The sequence below is a fragment of the Myzus persicae genome, unplaced genomic scaffold (assembly GCF_001856785.1).
Source record: "Myzus persicae strain clone G006 unplaced genomic scaffold, MPER_G0061.0, whole genome shotgun sequence".
Classification (NCBI taxonomy): domain Eukaryota; kingdom Metazoa; phylum Arthropoda; class Insecta; order Hemiptera; family Aphididae; genus Myzus; species Myzus persicae.
This window is the reverse complement of record NW_019101783.1, coordinates 506,021-520,804: the sequence shown is the minus strand read 5'-3', so window position 1 is coordinate 520,804 and position 14,784 is coordinate 506,021. Positions and strand designations below refer to the sequence as shown.

General features: G+C 30.8%; 4 protein-coding genes across 8 annotated transcripts; 3 read left to right on the top strand and 1 right to left on the bottom strand.

Annotated features, from left to right (window-relative positions):
* Positions 1-1,145: 1,145 nt before the first annotated feature.
* Positions 1,146-4,614, top strand: LOC111030407 (alpha-N-acetylgalactosaminidase-like). Of its 4 annotated transcripts, none has more exons than XM_022309875.1 (10): positions 1,146-1,352; positions 1,427-1,616; positions 1,990-2,164; positions 3,079-3,253; positions 3,312-3,406; positions 3,477-3,638; positions 3,695-3,892; positions 3,993-4,157; positions 4,255-4,336; positions 4,488-4,614. In XM_022309875.1, exons 2-10 carry the CDS (start codon positions 1,447-1,449, stop codon positions 4,565-4,567), a joined length of 1,302 nt encoding a protein of 433 aa, XP_022165567.1. In that variant the 5' UTR covers positions 1,146-1,352; positions 1,427-1,446; the 3' UTR covers positions 4,568-4,614. The 4 variants fall into 4 exon arrangements, with proteins under 4 accessions (XP_022165567.1, XP_022165568.1, XP_022165566.1 ...); XM_022309876.1 differs by having other exon boundaries at positions 1,146-1,362; positions 1,435-1,616; XM_022309874.1 differs by having other exon boundaries at positions 1,146-1,362; positions 1,411-1,616.
* LOC111030404 (protein arginine N-methyltransferase 3-like) lies at positions 4,604-8,465 on the bottom strand. Of its 2 annotated transcripts, XM_022309871.1 has the most exons (8): positions 8,303-8,465; positions 7,804-8,137; positions 7,161-7,294; positions 6,902-7,090; positions 6,189-6,376; positions 5,893-6,119; positions 5,414-5,773; positions 4,730-4,839 (listed from the first exon to the last, which is right to left on the bottom strand). In XM_022309871.1, exons 2-8 carry the CDS (start codon positions 8,135-8,137, stop codon positions 4,730-4,732), a joined length of 1,542 nt encoding a protein of 513 aa, XP_022165563.1. In that variant the 5' UTR covers positions 8,303-8,465. The 2 variants fall into 2 exon arrangements, with proteins under 2 accessions (XP_022165564.1, XP_022165563.1); XM_022309872.1 differs by lacking the exon at positions 8,303-8,465 and having other exon boundaries at positions 4,604-4,839.
* A 760-nt stretch (positions 8,466-9,225) lies between these two features.
* LOC111030403 (kinesin-II 95 kDa subunit-like) lies at positions 9,226-12,153 on the top strand. Its single transcript, XM_022309870.1, has 2 exons — positions 9,226-9,342; positions 9,525-12,153. The coding sequence occupies exon 2, from the start codon at positions 9,618-9,620 to the stop codon at positions 11,763-11,765; it is 2,148 nt and encodes a 715-aa protein (XP_022165562.1). The 5' UTR covers positions 9,226-9,342; positions 9,525-9,617; the 3' UTR covers positions 11,766-12,153.
* LOC111030380 (serine/threonine-protein phosphatase PGAM5, mitochondrial-like) lies at positions 12,117-13,582 on the top strand. Its single transcript, XM_022309832.1, has 5 exons — positions 12,117-12,166; positions 12,244-12,422; positions 12,829-13,046; positions 13,115-13,248; positions 13,435-13,582. The coding sequence occupies exons 1-5, from the start codon at positions 12,117-12,119 to the stop codon at positions 13,580-13,582; spliced, it is 729 nt and encodes a 242-aa protein (XP_022165524.1).
* Positions 13,583-14,784: the final 1,202 nt, after the last annotated feature.

Here is a 14,784-nt window from a genome sequence, read left to right as displayed (position 1 = left end):
AGTCAAAGTACGGTAGGTAATCGCTGAATTCGCCAAGATGTAGCTGGGAGGCTAAACTACATTTATGCCAAAAAGTGACTTTATAAAATTGGTTAAAAAAAGTTACTATCACCATTGAGCATATATTGTACAAAATGGTATTTAGGAATTGGGATCACTGAGTCGATAGAAAGATCTATGGCGTATGGCTCAGACCGTCTGAGAATTGAGACGAACGACAATAATTTTTATAAATTTATCAATAATTAGCATTCGCCATGTAGCAAAGGGAGTTGGCCAGTCCTCACAACGAAAAATTGTGTAGTAAGTATTATTAATATTCATTTTTTTCCTAATCTTTTGCAGAGGCTGCGAGGTATATCTAAACATAAAAATATAAGTTCATCTTCTATTGTCATTTGTCCCGGTCAAGGTGTTATCAGCGCGACTTTAGTTTGACCGTTAATTGTTATAGCACAAAATTCAAATATCGCTCGCTCGGTATCCTGTTATAGCGTTATACTACGTAATACTAATATACATATATTTTTAAATACCTAAGACAACAAAAAATAATTTAAATAGTTTATAATGCAGGTACTATATACATGATTTGTAATGCTGCTTCAGCTGACCATCGCATCGTTCACTTTTACAGTTTCGACGTTGGTCGAATAATAATGAAGTTAAGTTTTTTTTTTATCAATGGGCTATGGTGCAACTAGGGTTGAAATTCTACAGGGGCAAAGCCCTTCTAAAAAAACTATCAACTTAAAGTAAGCCATAATCTAAAATAGGGGTGCCTATACCTAAAATCAATAAGGGATATATTTTGGGGTATGTCCAAATCGTAGTCAGGGGTCGTAGCCCTCATAGGGCCATGATAGGTGTCCCCCAGTTGCGACCCTGGCTATGGCCATAACTCACAAGGCTCTAGCCTCCATAACATGTTTTCGTCCTCTGTTGTCTTGGTATCGATTTTCTACACGACGATTTCGAAACATTTTACAGATGATTTGTTATGCATGCCCACGCGCAAGATGTAAGAGTTTTACTTTTACATAACATTTAAAATAAGTGTCGCCTAACCGGTGACAGTGTGTTGAAAAAAACCGGTCCGACCCGGTGGGACAGGAGTAGTGTGTTATAATAACAAGTATTGTACACACAACACTGTGTATACCAGCTGCTCGTCGAAATAAATAGTTGTATTACGATATTGTATTGTACTATAATTCACAATCGTCGTGAGTCGTCAAAACGAGCCGGACGTCGAGTAATAGGTATATTATTACATTCGGTAAGACGCGCAATACAGTTGTACATTATTTTCGGGTCAAGTCGAGACGAGACGACGACGGCGACCACAGAACGTAAGTTAAGGTAAGTGGTTTTCTCTTATAAACACGAAATCTAGAAGAAAATAAAAAGTCTCCACTGGATAAAGGTGAAAAGGTGTCCGCCAGAATGATCGTCACCACAGCGGTACGATGGACTTTCTGTTTGGTAATCGTGACAATAATGGGAATCGAAGGGCTCGACAACGGGCTCGCTCTCACGCCACCGATGGGATGGCTCGCGTGGCAGCGATACAGATGCATCACGGATTGCGAAACGTACCCCGACGATTGCGTCAAGTAAGTATCAAATTCGTCAAAACTACGAGTGGTGAATGGGGGTGAAATCCGTTTGAGCGGTCAAATTAATTTGATGAGTCGATTTGTGTGCTTCTCAAAAGAAAATTTAGAACTTAAATAGTTATATACATATCAATACAGTTTTGAAAAATACATGTCGTTTCGTAACAATTTCATAAAAAATGATTTATAATCTCTTAAATGATAACCTGTATTTTTATACAGCCAAAGTTTGTATAGAATATTTTTTTAATAAAATTTTTGAATTTGGGTAATGAATATTCAAAACACCATTTACAATTTAGATCAAACTCGCATTACTACCTCGTATTTTTCATTTTTTTTATCAAAAATTGTTATACATACTTTTCAGCGAACAATTGTTCATGAGAGCAGCGGATTTATTGGTTAGCGAAGGCTACTCTGAATTGGGTTATAATTATGTCATCGTGGACGACTGTTGGTTAGCCAAGAACAGATCGGCAGATGGAAAATTAGAAGCCGACAAAATAAGATTTCCAAGCGGTATTAAAGCGTTATCGGACTATGTGAGTAATAAGGAAAAAAAATTCTGTAAAATACCACTCGTAAAATAGGATATTTGCCACCCAGTAGTAGGACATTACAAAAAATCACTTAAATGGTTTCGGATAGGCCTGATTTCCATGCCAAAGAGATCCGCTTTCATTCCAATGCACTGAATTTTACTGATCGATGAAATTACGCTAAAAGGACCATGAAAACATGTTGGGATTACAAACTTTTAAAACAAATTTTGACTTTAAAAATGTTGTATAAATGGAAAATTGTATACAGCATCTAAAACGAATATATTAAGTTTTAATCCGTTTTCAATATAAAATTCACAAAAAGTTCAATTTGAATACCTATACCAAAAGCTTGAAAATGTAATACAAGATTCCTCAACTTGATCTTATTGGAATTAAAAAAAAAATTAACATAATTTTGTCGACACTATGAATGTCATTATGTATTATTACAGAGAATTGATGCACACATGTAATTGGCAAATTTCTCCGCCATCCCTATAAGGACTGACGGGTGGGAATTTATCTAGATTCAAATTATACTACTGCTATTAATGTTATAGGTAAATTTTCTTAGGTATAATTTCTTCTGCGCTCAAGTTTAATAAGTTTGAATATTATAAACTATCATATCCTAAGCTGAGAACATTTTCGACGTTTTTACCATATTTCAATTTTTCTGCGATAATGACCGTTTTTAAATTCAAATATTTTACATGCCTACTTTATACCTTGTATACAAATTGAAATACCGTAAAAAAGCCAACGTTTAGACACCGATAATTTTCTTAAATTTAAGATTGATAATAGGTTATTTTACCAATAGTAAAGCTAATTAACACAAAATGAGTTCAGCAGAAACAAAACAAATAGTACATTGACATCCTCTTAATAATTATGATTACTGTCAATAGGTACATTCTAAAGGTCTTAAGTTTGGATTATATGAAGACTGGGGTACTAAAACATGTGCAGGTTATCCTGGAGTATTGGGACATGAAGAGCTGGATGCTAAAACATTTGCAGAATGGGATGTTGACTATGTCAAACTAGATGGATGTTATTCAAATGTTAGACACATGGACAGAGGTGAAGAAGCATTTAAATAATATAAGATGTGTTTTAAATTAAATAAATATTCACTTAGGTTATCCTGAATTTGGGAGGCATTTAAATAACACTGGAAGACCAATGGTGTATTCTTGTAGCTGGCCAGCTTATCAAGAAGAAAAGGGAATGTTAGTAAGTACCTTAATGTGTACATATTTTACATTGTTGTCTATAAATTTAAAATCATAAATTTTACCAATAGATTGACTACGCATCAATGGCTAAACACTGCAATCTTTGGCGTAACTACGATGATATTGATGACTCATGGGAAAGTATGATCAAAATAGCAGATTATTTTGCACAAAAACAAGAATTTTGGGCAAAATACGCTGGACCTGGACACTGGAATGATCCAGACATGGTAGTTAAATTTGTACAAATATTTATTTTATATATTTAAAAATATTTAATTTTTAGCTTTTAATTGGTAACTTTGGATTAACATATGATCAAAGTAAAACACAAATGGCCATTTGGGCAATACTGGCTGCTCCATTGCTAATGTCAAACAAATTAACAGAAGTACAACCACACTTTAAAGAAATTTTACAAAACCAAAAAGTTATTGAAGTTAATCAAGACAAACTTGGTATACAAGGCACTAGGGTGTTCAGGGTGTGTTTGATTTTAAATTAAATTTACAACATATTCCATTAGTCATAACTAGTTAGTAGGTATAGCAGTTACATGAATAATAATAAATATATTTTATTAGGACAAGGGTATTGATATTTGGACTAGACCAGTTGAACCTTTTAACAACGGATACTATTCGTATGCTGTAGCATTTGTAAGTCGCCGTGTTGATGGTGCTCCTTATCCGTACAATATAACATTAGAAGATTTGGGCCTAAAAAATCCTAATGGATATTCAATTATTGTGAGTTGTAATATGTTTTTATTAATTTAATCTATTGACATTTTTTAAAAATAACTATCAACAGTTTAATAATCTGATTGTACTGTATGATTCATAGAACCTTTTTGGAAAAGAAAAAAGTCCAACTTCTTGTAATTATAGTCCAGCAACTCCAATTAAAGTTCGAATTATTCCTTCAGGTAACAGAACATCATATTTGAAGTATTTTTAAGCTATCTATGTATTATATGCAATTAACTGTACTATTTTAAAAGTTGTTCGTAAGCTTAAATTAAATGCATAAACATGTTTAATTAAATTAAATCAATCAATTTTTGAAAATTTTAACAGGAGTGGTTTTCTTGCGAATGAACATAGAAAATTCAAACAAACCATGTACAGATAACAGCAAAAGTCAATTCTTCAAGTAATATACAAGAATATCCCAAGAAAATAGAAATAAATAATAAGTTTTAGATTGTAAAGTTTATATTTTTTAAATATTATTCACTTAAAAACTTTTTGGCTTAACAAAAACTATGCCATAAATTTTGATCAATAATATTTATGTAAATAAAATAAATTACAAATCCTCAAGATACATTATAAGTATAGGTCTTACTATTTATGGTGATTGTGACAATTAAAGATCTTACTTGTTTTATATTTCTAGAACACTGGAATTCTCCAACAAGTAAATCACCTATAAATAAAAATTGCAATGTTCATTACTAGTAGGCAGAGTATTTTAAATCATCAAATATCAATTATATAATATATTGTTAATATCGTAATTATGATGGACTTGGATAGTCAAATAATTACAATTTTTAATTAAAACATATTACCTTGGGAATTAATAATTTTATAATTGTATTAACTGTATGTTATAGTCTATATATTTTTTTTAAAGTTAACTGCAATGCTATTATTGTTTTAAAAGGTTCAGTACCAATGCAGCTTGACATTAGTTATAATGATAATGTATTAATAGAAAGAACTAGAAAAATATTTTATTTACAACCTATACACATTTAATTTGTACAAGTAACTAAATACATTTTAGTTGCTCATATATTAAACTTTCAAACTTAAGTTTGATTTAAATTTTAAGTCGAGTATTTTTTAAATTTTTTGTTCTACAACCTATTTTTTAATAGAAAAGAGTTGCAAGCAATTGTACAACAAATATTAAACATAAATGAACCCCTAACCGACAAATCAATGCATTGGTTTACAATATTGAACTAATCTCAAATTAAGAAGTGAAAATTTACCTTCATTCACATCAATTGGATCTGGAAGAAGAAAAACTGTCTGTTTCCAATGAGTGGGGGGACAGTTTGGTGCTGTTGATAAAATCACAGTGTTGTCATTATCAAATCTTGAATCAAAGTATCCGACTATACTAGTCATTGAGCATGTTTTTGAAACATTAAGTTTAAATTCTACTTTAAAATTAGTAGAATTTGTATCACATGTATACATATCAAATGTACAAAGTTTATATTCGTCAGTAACAATTCGGTCAACAGGTACAATTTCAACTTGGGCTTTATTTAAGGTTTCTGTTCTTAGAGATGGCATACGAAAACCATATACATCTGACCAAAATCCCAGTATTTCTTCATATCTATCTGTATTTTTTTTGAGAAATAAAAAATACAAGTAAATTAAAGAACAATTTTAATCATCAAATAATATAAAATAAAAAGTACTCTTTAAATACTTAAAATTAGTTATAGTTTATTCTTACCAGTATCACTCACACCGCAGATGAATAGGTTACATTCATTTGGCAACATGATTCCACTTTTATTTAAGTACTTGTCACGGGCAAATATCAAACTATCTAACATTGATTCAAATAACAAAAAATATCCCATCCATTCAGAAACAATGGCATCAACTTTTTCTACAGGTAAACTGACATCTTCGATTCTTCCTTTGATTGAGACAATAACATCTTCAAATCCGTTTTCTCTGAAAATTGAATGAAATATGTCGTCTTCCATTTAGTGTCCATTTTACAAGATTAATAAAGATTCATACCTAAAATTGTCTGTAGCGTTGTATAGTATATCAGCTTCATCAACAGCAAACACTTTAGCTGCTTGTGCTTTGGCCATAAACATAGATAGTATTCCACTACCTGTGCCTAAATCTAATACAGTTTTACCATTAAATGAAGGTGTGTTCAGTAATATAGCAGAGCAATAACTTTCTGTTCGTACTTTGTCCTAAAAATGATTAATTTATTTATTAAACAGCCAACACTTGTCATTTAATATACAGTATTTAATATTAATTATTAATTTTAAGGTTTCTACATAAATGTTATGATACAAATTTTTTCATACACTATAAATGTTCAGGAGAAGTTTGTCCAAACATTTTAAACTTCTATGCAAGTTTTCAAGTTATTTTGGTGAACAAATTAAGTTTCTGAAAAGTTTAACATGTTTGACGCTACCTTCAATTCAATATGCAGGCACTCGTGGCTGAGCGTAAAATTAGTAGATTAGGCTACTATGCAACCGCAGCAATCAACATAAATACTTAAAATAGTTGACACAAGATTTCAAATGTGTATGGCTTAGGCCATAGCCGTCTTAATAAGACTGTAATACAAGACAGGTTTAATGCATGTCTACTACAGGACACAGACCATGGGCACCCATTTACTCATGTCAACTATATGTTGACATAGGCGTTGAACGTATTAATTATTGGTGTAGCCTTTAAATAGGTAACTAATTATTTACTTTGAGCATTTCGTAATGGATGTCTACAGATGAATATGAACCAAAATAGCCATGATCATCTTCTAAGTTTAAAGTAGATGCTGTGTTAATGGAATCTTCAGTCCGAGCAGACAAAACTTTTGTTAGTGTATCTTTCATTTGAAGCATTTGACTGTACGCGTCAGCAAGTTCTTTCTCTTTTAATTCCAACTGAAAATTTAAAATTTAACATTATTTCACAATGAATAATTTTTTTTTAAAAATAGAACAGTTCTTGTACCTGTTTTGTAACTGTTTGAATTTTATTTTGTATATGGCTAAAATGTTCAGAAGACAAGGTAAACTGATTGTTTTCAAAATTGACTGTATAACCAGATTCTGATTCTTTTTCATCTTCAACTACATCATCAATATCTGAAAAATAAAACTAAAACAATTAAAAATATATCTAGTTTATATAGGTAGCATTGAAATGTACCAAAGATAAAAAATATATTTTTTAAAACAGTTTAAATAATATTTATTAGAATAACTAAAAAAAAAAATCACTTATTAGTTATTAGCACTATATTATATTACTATTGAATCATAATAAATATTTTTAGCTATTCACTATTCAGTCATAGAATTTTTTAAGACACATTACTGATTAAATTTTTCCATAAAGCAACACTCGCTGATAACTGTCAAAGTTGCTTATTTTAAAATATTAAAATGCATCTGATTCTCCTGTGTTATAATGAAACACAAAATAAAACTAAAGGTTTTCATTTTTCTTGATTTTTAGAGCATTTAAATCCATGTCCTATTACAAGTTATAGAAAAGAGATCAACCTAAATTTTACTTTATGAACTATAGTGTTTTCATATATCTATCAATTAATTTAATTATTTTATTTTATCTAAAATTAAATTTGGCTTACCAATCATTAGCCAAGGATCATCTTTTAAAACTGGTGTTAAGTATTTATCATCTTTCCATGGCTCAGGGTCAACTTCAAACAGCGTACTAGGATTAAAATTTTCATCTTCTTGTATCCGAGTTCTTGTGTAGTTGATGCATTTTATATATGAATAAAAATCCATGGTATACTTACGTTTTGCCAATGATAAATCAAAATTATGATCCTTAGCACAGTGAACAATAGCTTCTGCTACATCATCATACAACAGTTCACAGAACAGACATTTTACAGTATTTGGTCCACTTTCCACCCAGTCACCGAAACTGTGATCAGAATCTGAATCTACAGACATCTAAAAATTAAATCGTAAAATTTGTTTTGAATATAATCAAAAACGACAATTTTGATATAATAATGCAGCTGAAGTGTACAACATTTATGATTTATAAATTAAAACTGCTGGATAATTAATCAAAAAAAATTATAGTTCAGCTGGATTTAACTTACGATTACTTACGTGATATATCTTGACAGAAGAAAGTGAAAGGTATAATTGTTGTTGTTGGAAATCCTCGACTCACAAATCTGAATCAAAGTTTTTACACTTCAAAAGTTCAAACGCGAAATTCAAAAGTTGAAAACATGTTTTTATCGGATAACAAACCTAACCTTGATTAACAACGGGTCGAGGGGTGATAACGGACAACCGATAAAAGATAAGATGAAGTCATGGACCCGGGTTGAACTCTAAACTACACTGTGGTCGTGGTATACAGAGCGGTTTTCGGAGTTTCCCCTTCCGAATAATCAGCTCCTGGAACCACATATATTATTGTTCTATGGGCTATATATATATATAGAATATCTGTGACTGGAACAAAATATGAATAAAGTACAAAATATTATGAACACGATTATGAGTCACTCCGGTTATTGCCTTATCTATAGCCTATCGGTGGTTCGGACGTGAACGTTTGGTATGGTATCCAATATTTCGATTATGCATTACTACCACTGCGGCCCAGACAACATAAATATTAAATAATATATAATATTCATTATTCAACATTGCCTTGCATTATTCTGTTTCTGTATTCAGTGGTGATTAATATTTCTTATTTACTACTCAATAGTCAGAGCTCGGTGTCTCACTGGACTGACTGTCTTTGTCATTAATCATTATTCAAGCACTCAATATTCACCTGACAAGATGAATAACTAGTTTTAATGTTTATGGCTATATGTAATTAGTGAGCATCGTTCGTGCTTGTGTTGTCGTGTAATAGATCCTTATTTGGACGACCTATTTGGAATACCTCTGTGGTGATACGTATTTTTGTAAATATTTATCATTGCAAATCACATGGCGAAATACTTCAACAGACAATTCCTAAAAACGTTAGCGCTGTCCACAGGTGTTGGTGCCGTTAGTGGTTACACAGTGTATTCGTTTCTTGAATTTAACGAAACCCAAGCCCTGGTAAAGAATGAAATAGAACAGAGGTACTACAAAATATTCGAGAACAAGGAAACGAAATGGGATTCTAACTGGGACAAGTAAGTGTGTTGATCTGCTTGTGTTGTTGTGCGCAGACGGTTTTGTGTCTTATGTTCATACAATAATATTTTAATGTCTTCTCTTGTGTTCATTGTGAACAACATCTGTCGCTTTGCCTAAATATCCAATATAATATTAATGTTCTACTGTGACAGGAGTGTGTTTTAACGTTTTTTTTCAGATGTTAACACAACCTCGTTAAAATATTTTCTATTCCTGTCAGTCTTGCTCGTACATAAAATATTACACTACTTTCATTGCACACTGCCGCACAATGGAAACAACAACGAAACGATCTGGTCGCCAGCCTTCAGCGAAAACGAAAAAAGAAAACATCCAAGTCATTGTGAGATGTAGACCGATGAGCTCCAAAGAAGTTTCTAATGGTTATACAGGGGTTGTGAAAATATCCAAAGAAGAAAATTCTGTTGCTGTTTCAGTTCCCAAAAATGATGGTTCTGAATATAAACAGTTTACATTCGATTCTGTTTTTGATTGGAATTCCACTCAAGAAGAACTGTACAAGAAAATGGTCCATCCACTCATTGAATCTATTTTGAATGGATTTAATGCTACTATTTTTGCTTATGGACAAACTGGAACTGGTAAAACATTTACAATGGAGGGAATCCGAGATGAAAAACTACCTTTGTCTGAACAAGAAAACCGTGGAATAATACCTAGAACTTTTGAACAGATTTTCCAGACTATTGAACAATCAAATAATAAGCAATATTTAGTGTTTTCTTCATACTTGGAAATATATCAAGAAGAAATTCATGATTTGTTAGAAGCAAAATCTAAAGGAAAGTGTGACCTCCGTGAAGACAAAGATGTTGGTGTTTATGTTAATAATTTAAATAAATATATTTGCAAAAATGTCCAAGAGATCTTAAAAGTTATGCAAGAAGGTAACAAAAACCGAACAATTGGTGCTACCGACATGAATGAACACAGTTCTAGGAGTCATGCTATTTTTACGGTTACTGTTGAAATAAAAAGTTCTACTGAACGTATACGGGTTGGGAAATTGAATCTCGTTGATTTAGCAGGTAGTGAAAGACAGAGTAAAAGTGGAGCCACCGGTCAAAGGCTTAAAGAAGCTGGGAAAATAAATCTTTCACTATCTACTTTAGGAAATGTTATACACGCACTTATAGAAGAAAATTCCTCGCACATCCCGTACAGAGATTCCAAACTCACTCGATTATTACAAGATTCATTGGGAGGTAATTCAAAAACATTGATGATCGCTAATATCGGTCCAGCCAGTTATAACTGGGATGAAACACTTACAACTTTACGCTATGCTAATAGAGCAAAAAATATTCATAATGCACCACGTGTCAATGAAGATCCAAAGGATGCTTTGATTAGACAATATCAAGATGAGATATCAAAGCTACGCAACATTTTAAATGAAAAATCATCCAAAAAAGTTCCTACTAAAAAGGGAAAACACGAGGAAAAAAATTACGATGTGGAAAATCTTCAAGAACATACAAAATTTTTAGAAAAACAACAACAAGATTTAAATGAAAAACGTAACAATATATTGGAAAATAAAGACAATTTATCTACAGATGATCAAAATAGAATGTTGTACGATATAGAATTAGAAAAAGCTAAAGTAGCTGAAGAAATGGATTTTATGGCTTCATTGATTACTCGTATTCAATCCATGGAAAGCAGTTTGTTAAGAGGAGGAAAGTCTATTACAGATCATTTATATGAACAACAAAGTCAAATTGATAAACGTAATAAAGAAATTCAAGAAGAAATAAAAATGGAACAGGAGCTAGCCAAAAATTTAGAAGAAATTGCTGGTTATACTGAGTCAATTAGGGAAACCTATTCAACATTGTTAGAAGAAGTAGAATCCAAACAAGCTAAATTTGACAAATTAATGCTTCTTTATCAAAGTCTTAAAGGAGAATTAAAAGTTAAAGAGGATGAATATTCAAATCAACGAAGAGACATTGAGTCTAATCAAGAAGCAATGACTCGTCAATTAAAACTTGGTAACATAATTATGTCAAATTTTATACCTCAAGATGAACTTCAAAGTGTCAAAGATAGATTGTATTATGATGATGATACTAATGAATGGCGCATGGTTAGTAATCAATTAGAAGGTCATACACGTGGCTGCATTAATGGTGTGATTAATACAAGAAGGAATGAGAATCTAATAACATTAAATTTACTTACACTCGAGCATAAATTAGAAGAGTATAAGAAACCAGAAATTTCACCTTCATTATTATCAATGCTTGATGAAGCATTAAAAGTTGAGGACGATCTGCAGGTTGATGCATCTATTGCTGAACGGCCAAAAAGCGTACGCAGTGCTGTTGGACCAAAGATTAAACCCGCTTCAAATAAAAACTACCCAAGAGCACGAGGCTTGATACCAAAATAAAATGTTTGCTGGATGCTCGAATTTGTGCACCAAATAAATATGTTGTTAATTTTATAATATTTAAATACTAACAACTACTATTAAATAAGACTGCATTGTTAAATTTATATTCTGCTCACTGATATTATGTAATAAGTACCTAACACTTGTAGGTATATTTATTTATTTATGTTTTGCTTTTGTATGTTCTTTAACATTCCTAGTCACTTATAAGAAAAATTAATTTTATTTTGTTTCCTATTTTCTATTATTAATATTTTGCTTTACAATCTCAATTGTTTTTTAATTGCTTCTTGCAAAATTAGTCCTAATCAAAACTAACATAGTCATATTGTCTAGTCTTTCAGCACAATGAATGACACTAATAAATTATATTTCATACTATCTATTTCTTATTTGTTGTTTATTTATTCTTAACCTTTTCTTATATCACATGTAAATATGTTTGAATGTGTTTGTCAACATAAACGTTTTCTAGGCGACAACCTAAGAGTCTAGTAAAACCAGTTGACTCAAATAAATCAGATCTTCAAGATAAATATGTTAAGAAACTCGAAAGCCAAAAATCCCATGCAACAAGGCACATTTTCCTTATTAGACATGGGCAGTACAATCTATCTGGTGAGACTGATGGAGAAAGGAAGTTGACTGAACTGGGTATGTATCTTATTTCTATGAATAATAACAAATGTTTGTGCCCAAAGAGAACAGTTGGATATGAAACATAAAATTTGATATTAAATACCAGATTATTATTATTATTATTATTATTATTTTTAATACCATATTATTAACCAGTAGCTTGATAAAATTATTTGTTACAATATGAAAAATTGTACTTACTAGGTGGTGATGAAATAAATTTAATAAAGTTACTTTAACTTAATAAAATATTATAATCACCTAATTTGATGATGTTACTCTTAGAACATTCACACTTATAATTGTAAACATATTTATAAACAATTAAATAATAATGTTTTTGTTATTTTATTTTTTTATTATCTTCTAGTATATTATATATTTTTAAATTAATTTGCTTTAAAAAAATATTCACTTGCAGGAAGAAAACAAGCTTTATTCACTGGTGAGCGATTGAGTGTATTGAATTATCCTTGGACTACGATTACTCAGTCAACTTTGACCCGAGCAATGGAAACTTGTTCAATAATCCAAAAACAATTGCCTGCAAATATACCCCTGACATCATCTGATTTGTTAACTGAAGGGGCACCAGTACAACCAGATCCGCCAAGCAAACACTGGAAACCTGAGTTATATGTAAACAGAAAATAAATAAATATTTCCTTTGTGTACTATAAACCTACAAAATTGATTATGATTTTTAGCAGTTTTATAGGGATGGAGCTCGTATTGAAGCAGCTTTTCGAAAGTTCATTCATAGAGCACCACCCGAACAAGAAGAAGACTCTTATGAATTAATAGTTTGCCATGCAAATGTTATAAGATATTTTGTTATGAGGTAATTATAATATTTATTTATTATATTTAAGTATCCAATCCTTAATTTGGTTTATGATAAAAATGTTAAATCATAGGTATCTACAACCATAAATAATACCTATTATATTGTTTTGGAGATAATTGTTTGCCACTTAAAAAAATATTTAGTATGTTCTTGCCTTAATTGAATATTATTGTGTTCTAGATCATTGCAGTTGACTCCAGAGGCATGGTTACGTTTGAGTCTAGATCATGCAAGTATTACATGGCTTTCTATTTATCCCAATGGAAGAGTAGCCTTACGATGTTACAGTAATTCAGGGTACATGCCACCAGAAGCTATTACTCATTAAACACTAATTACAAATGTTTGACTTAGTATCAAATGAATTAAAAGTACTGAAATCCTATACTTATTTTATTATCTATTTGAGTTAAGCACAAAACAATTTTTTCCATGTCTATATTAAAAATTTAATTTGTGATGCCGGTTGAAGCATTGGGAGGTAACATTTTTCTGTCAAGTGAACAGTAAAATATGCTGTGTGTTGCCTGTTGACTGTACATAGCAGGCAAAAAACTGTAAATCTGTTAGTATACGTGTAAATCTACTAAATTTAAGAAATGAGTTGGTGGTTTATACTCTTGCTGTTTTAGGAAACATCTTTGCAAATCTAATTCTGTATCTTAAATGACGAGAAGATAATGTTATAAAGATTCTCATTCATGAAGTCAATCAAATTAAAAAAAGTGTTTTTACAATCTTAAATGTATTGTATTAATTCTGTTGAAAGGTTAGAGATCTCCTGTGGTGTCAACTTTATCCTCATGTTATTTATTATAATAAGAATTTGAGACTGATTATAGAAATGTTGACAAAAAAACTATATATTATAGTCATATACGATATAATATAAATATGTAATAACTAAATTAATTAAACAATTTTAAATTATATCTTATTATTGATACGTTAAAAAAAAAAATACTCGTTAATTATTTTGATTGACTGCATAAGTCTACCATCAACTTTTTAAAGTAAGTATACTAAGTTATGAAATGTTTCTCAGTTTTTAATAATGTGTTTGAGTGGATAATAAAAGGGTTGAGAGAGATAAGCCCTCCACAGTTGTTTTACATATATTATTTAGCAAAGGAATGCAATTTTTTGGTTGTTCCATCAGAGGTAAAGAAGGTAATATAAAACTTATGAAATAGTTTAGTAAATTAATTTTAAGGTAAAATTGTATTGTTGTCCCCAATATAACTGCTCTCCCCCCAAAAAAATGTATTGACCATATATTTTATACATATAACACAACATAATTTATTCCTGGATTTCTTCTCATTGGAGTCTTGTAAGTATAATTTTTCAATGAAACATACTTTAGGGATTCTATAATTCACATTGCACTTCAACGCCAAAAAAATAAAATCGACACCCGCGCCGCAATATAACTAGGACGTAAACCAGTATCGTCGAAACACGTTTTATACGATGGATAATAAGTAATAACCATTGTGTATATGGTTTTTAGGCGGCCAACTTTTGAAA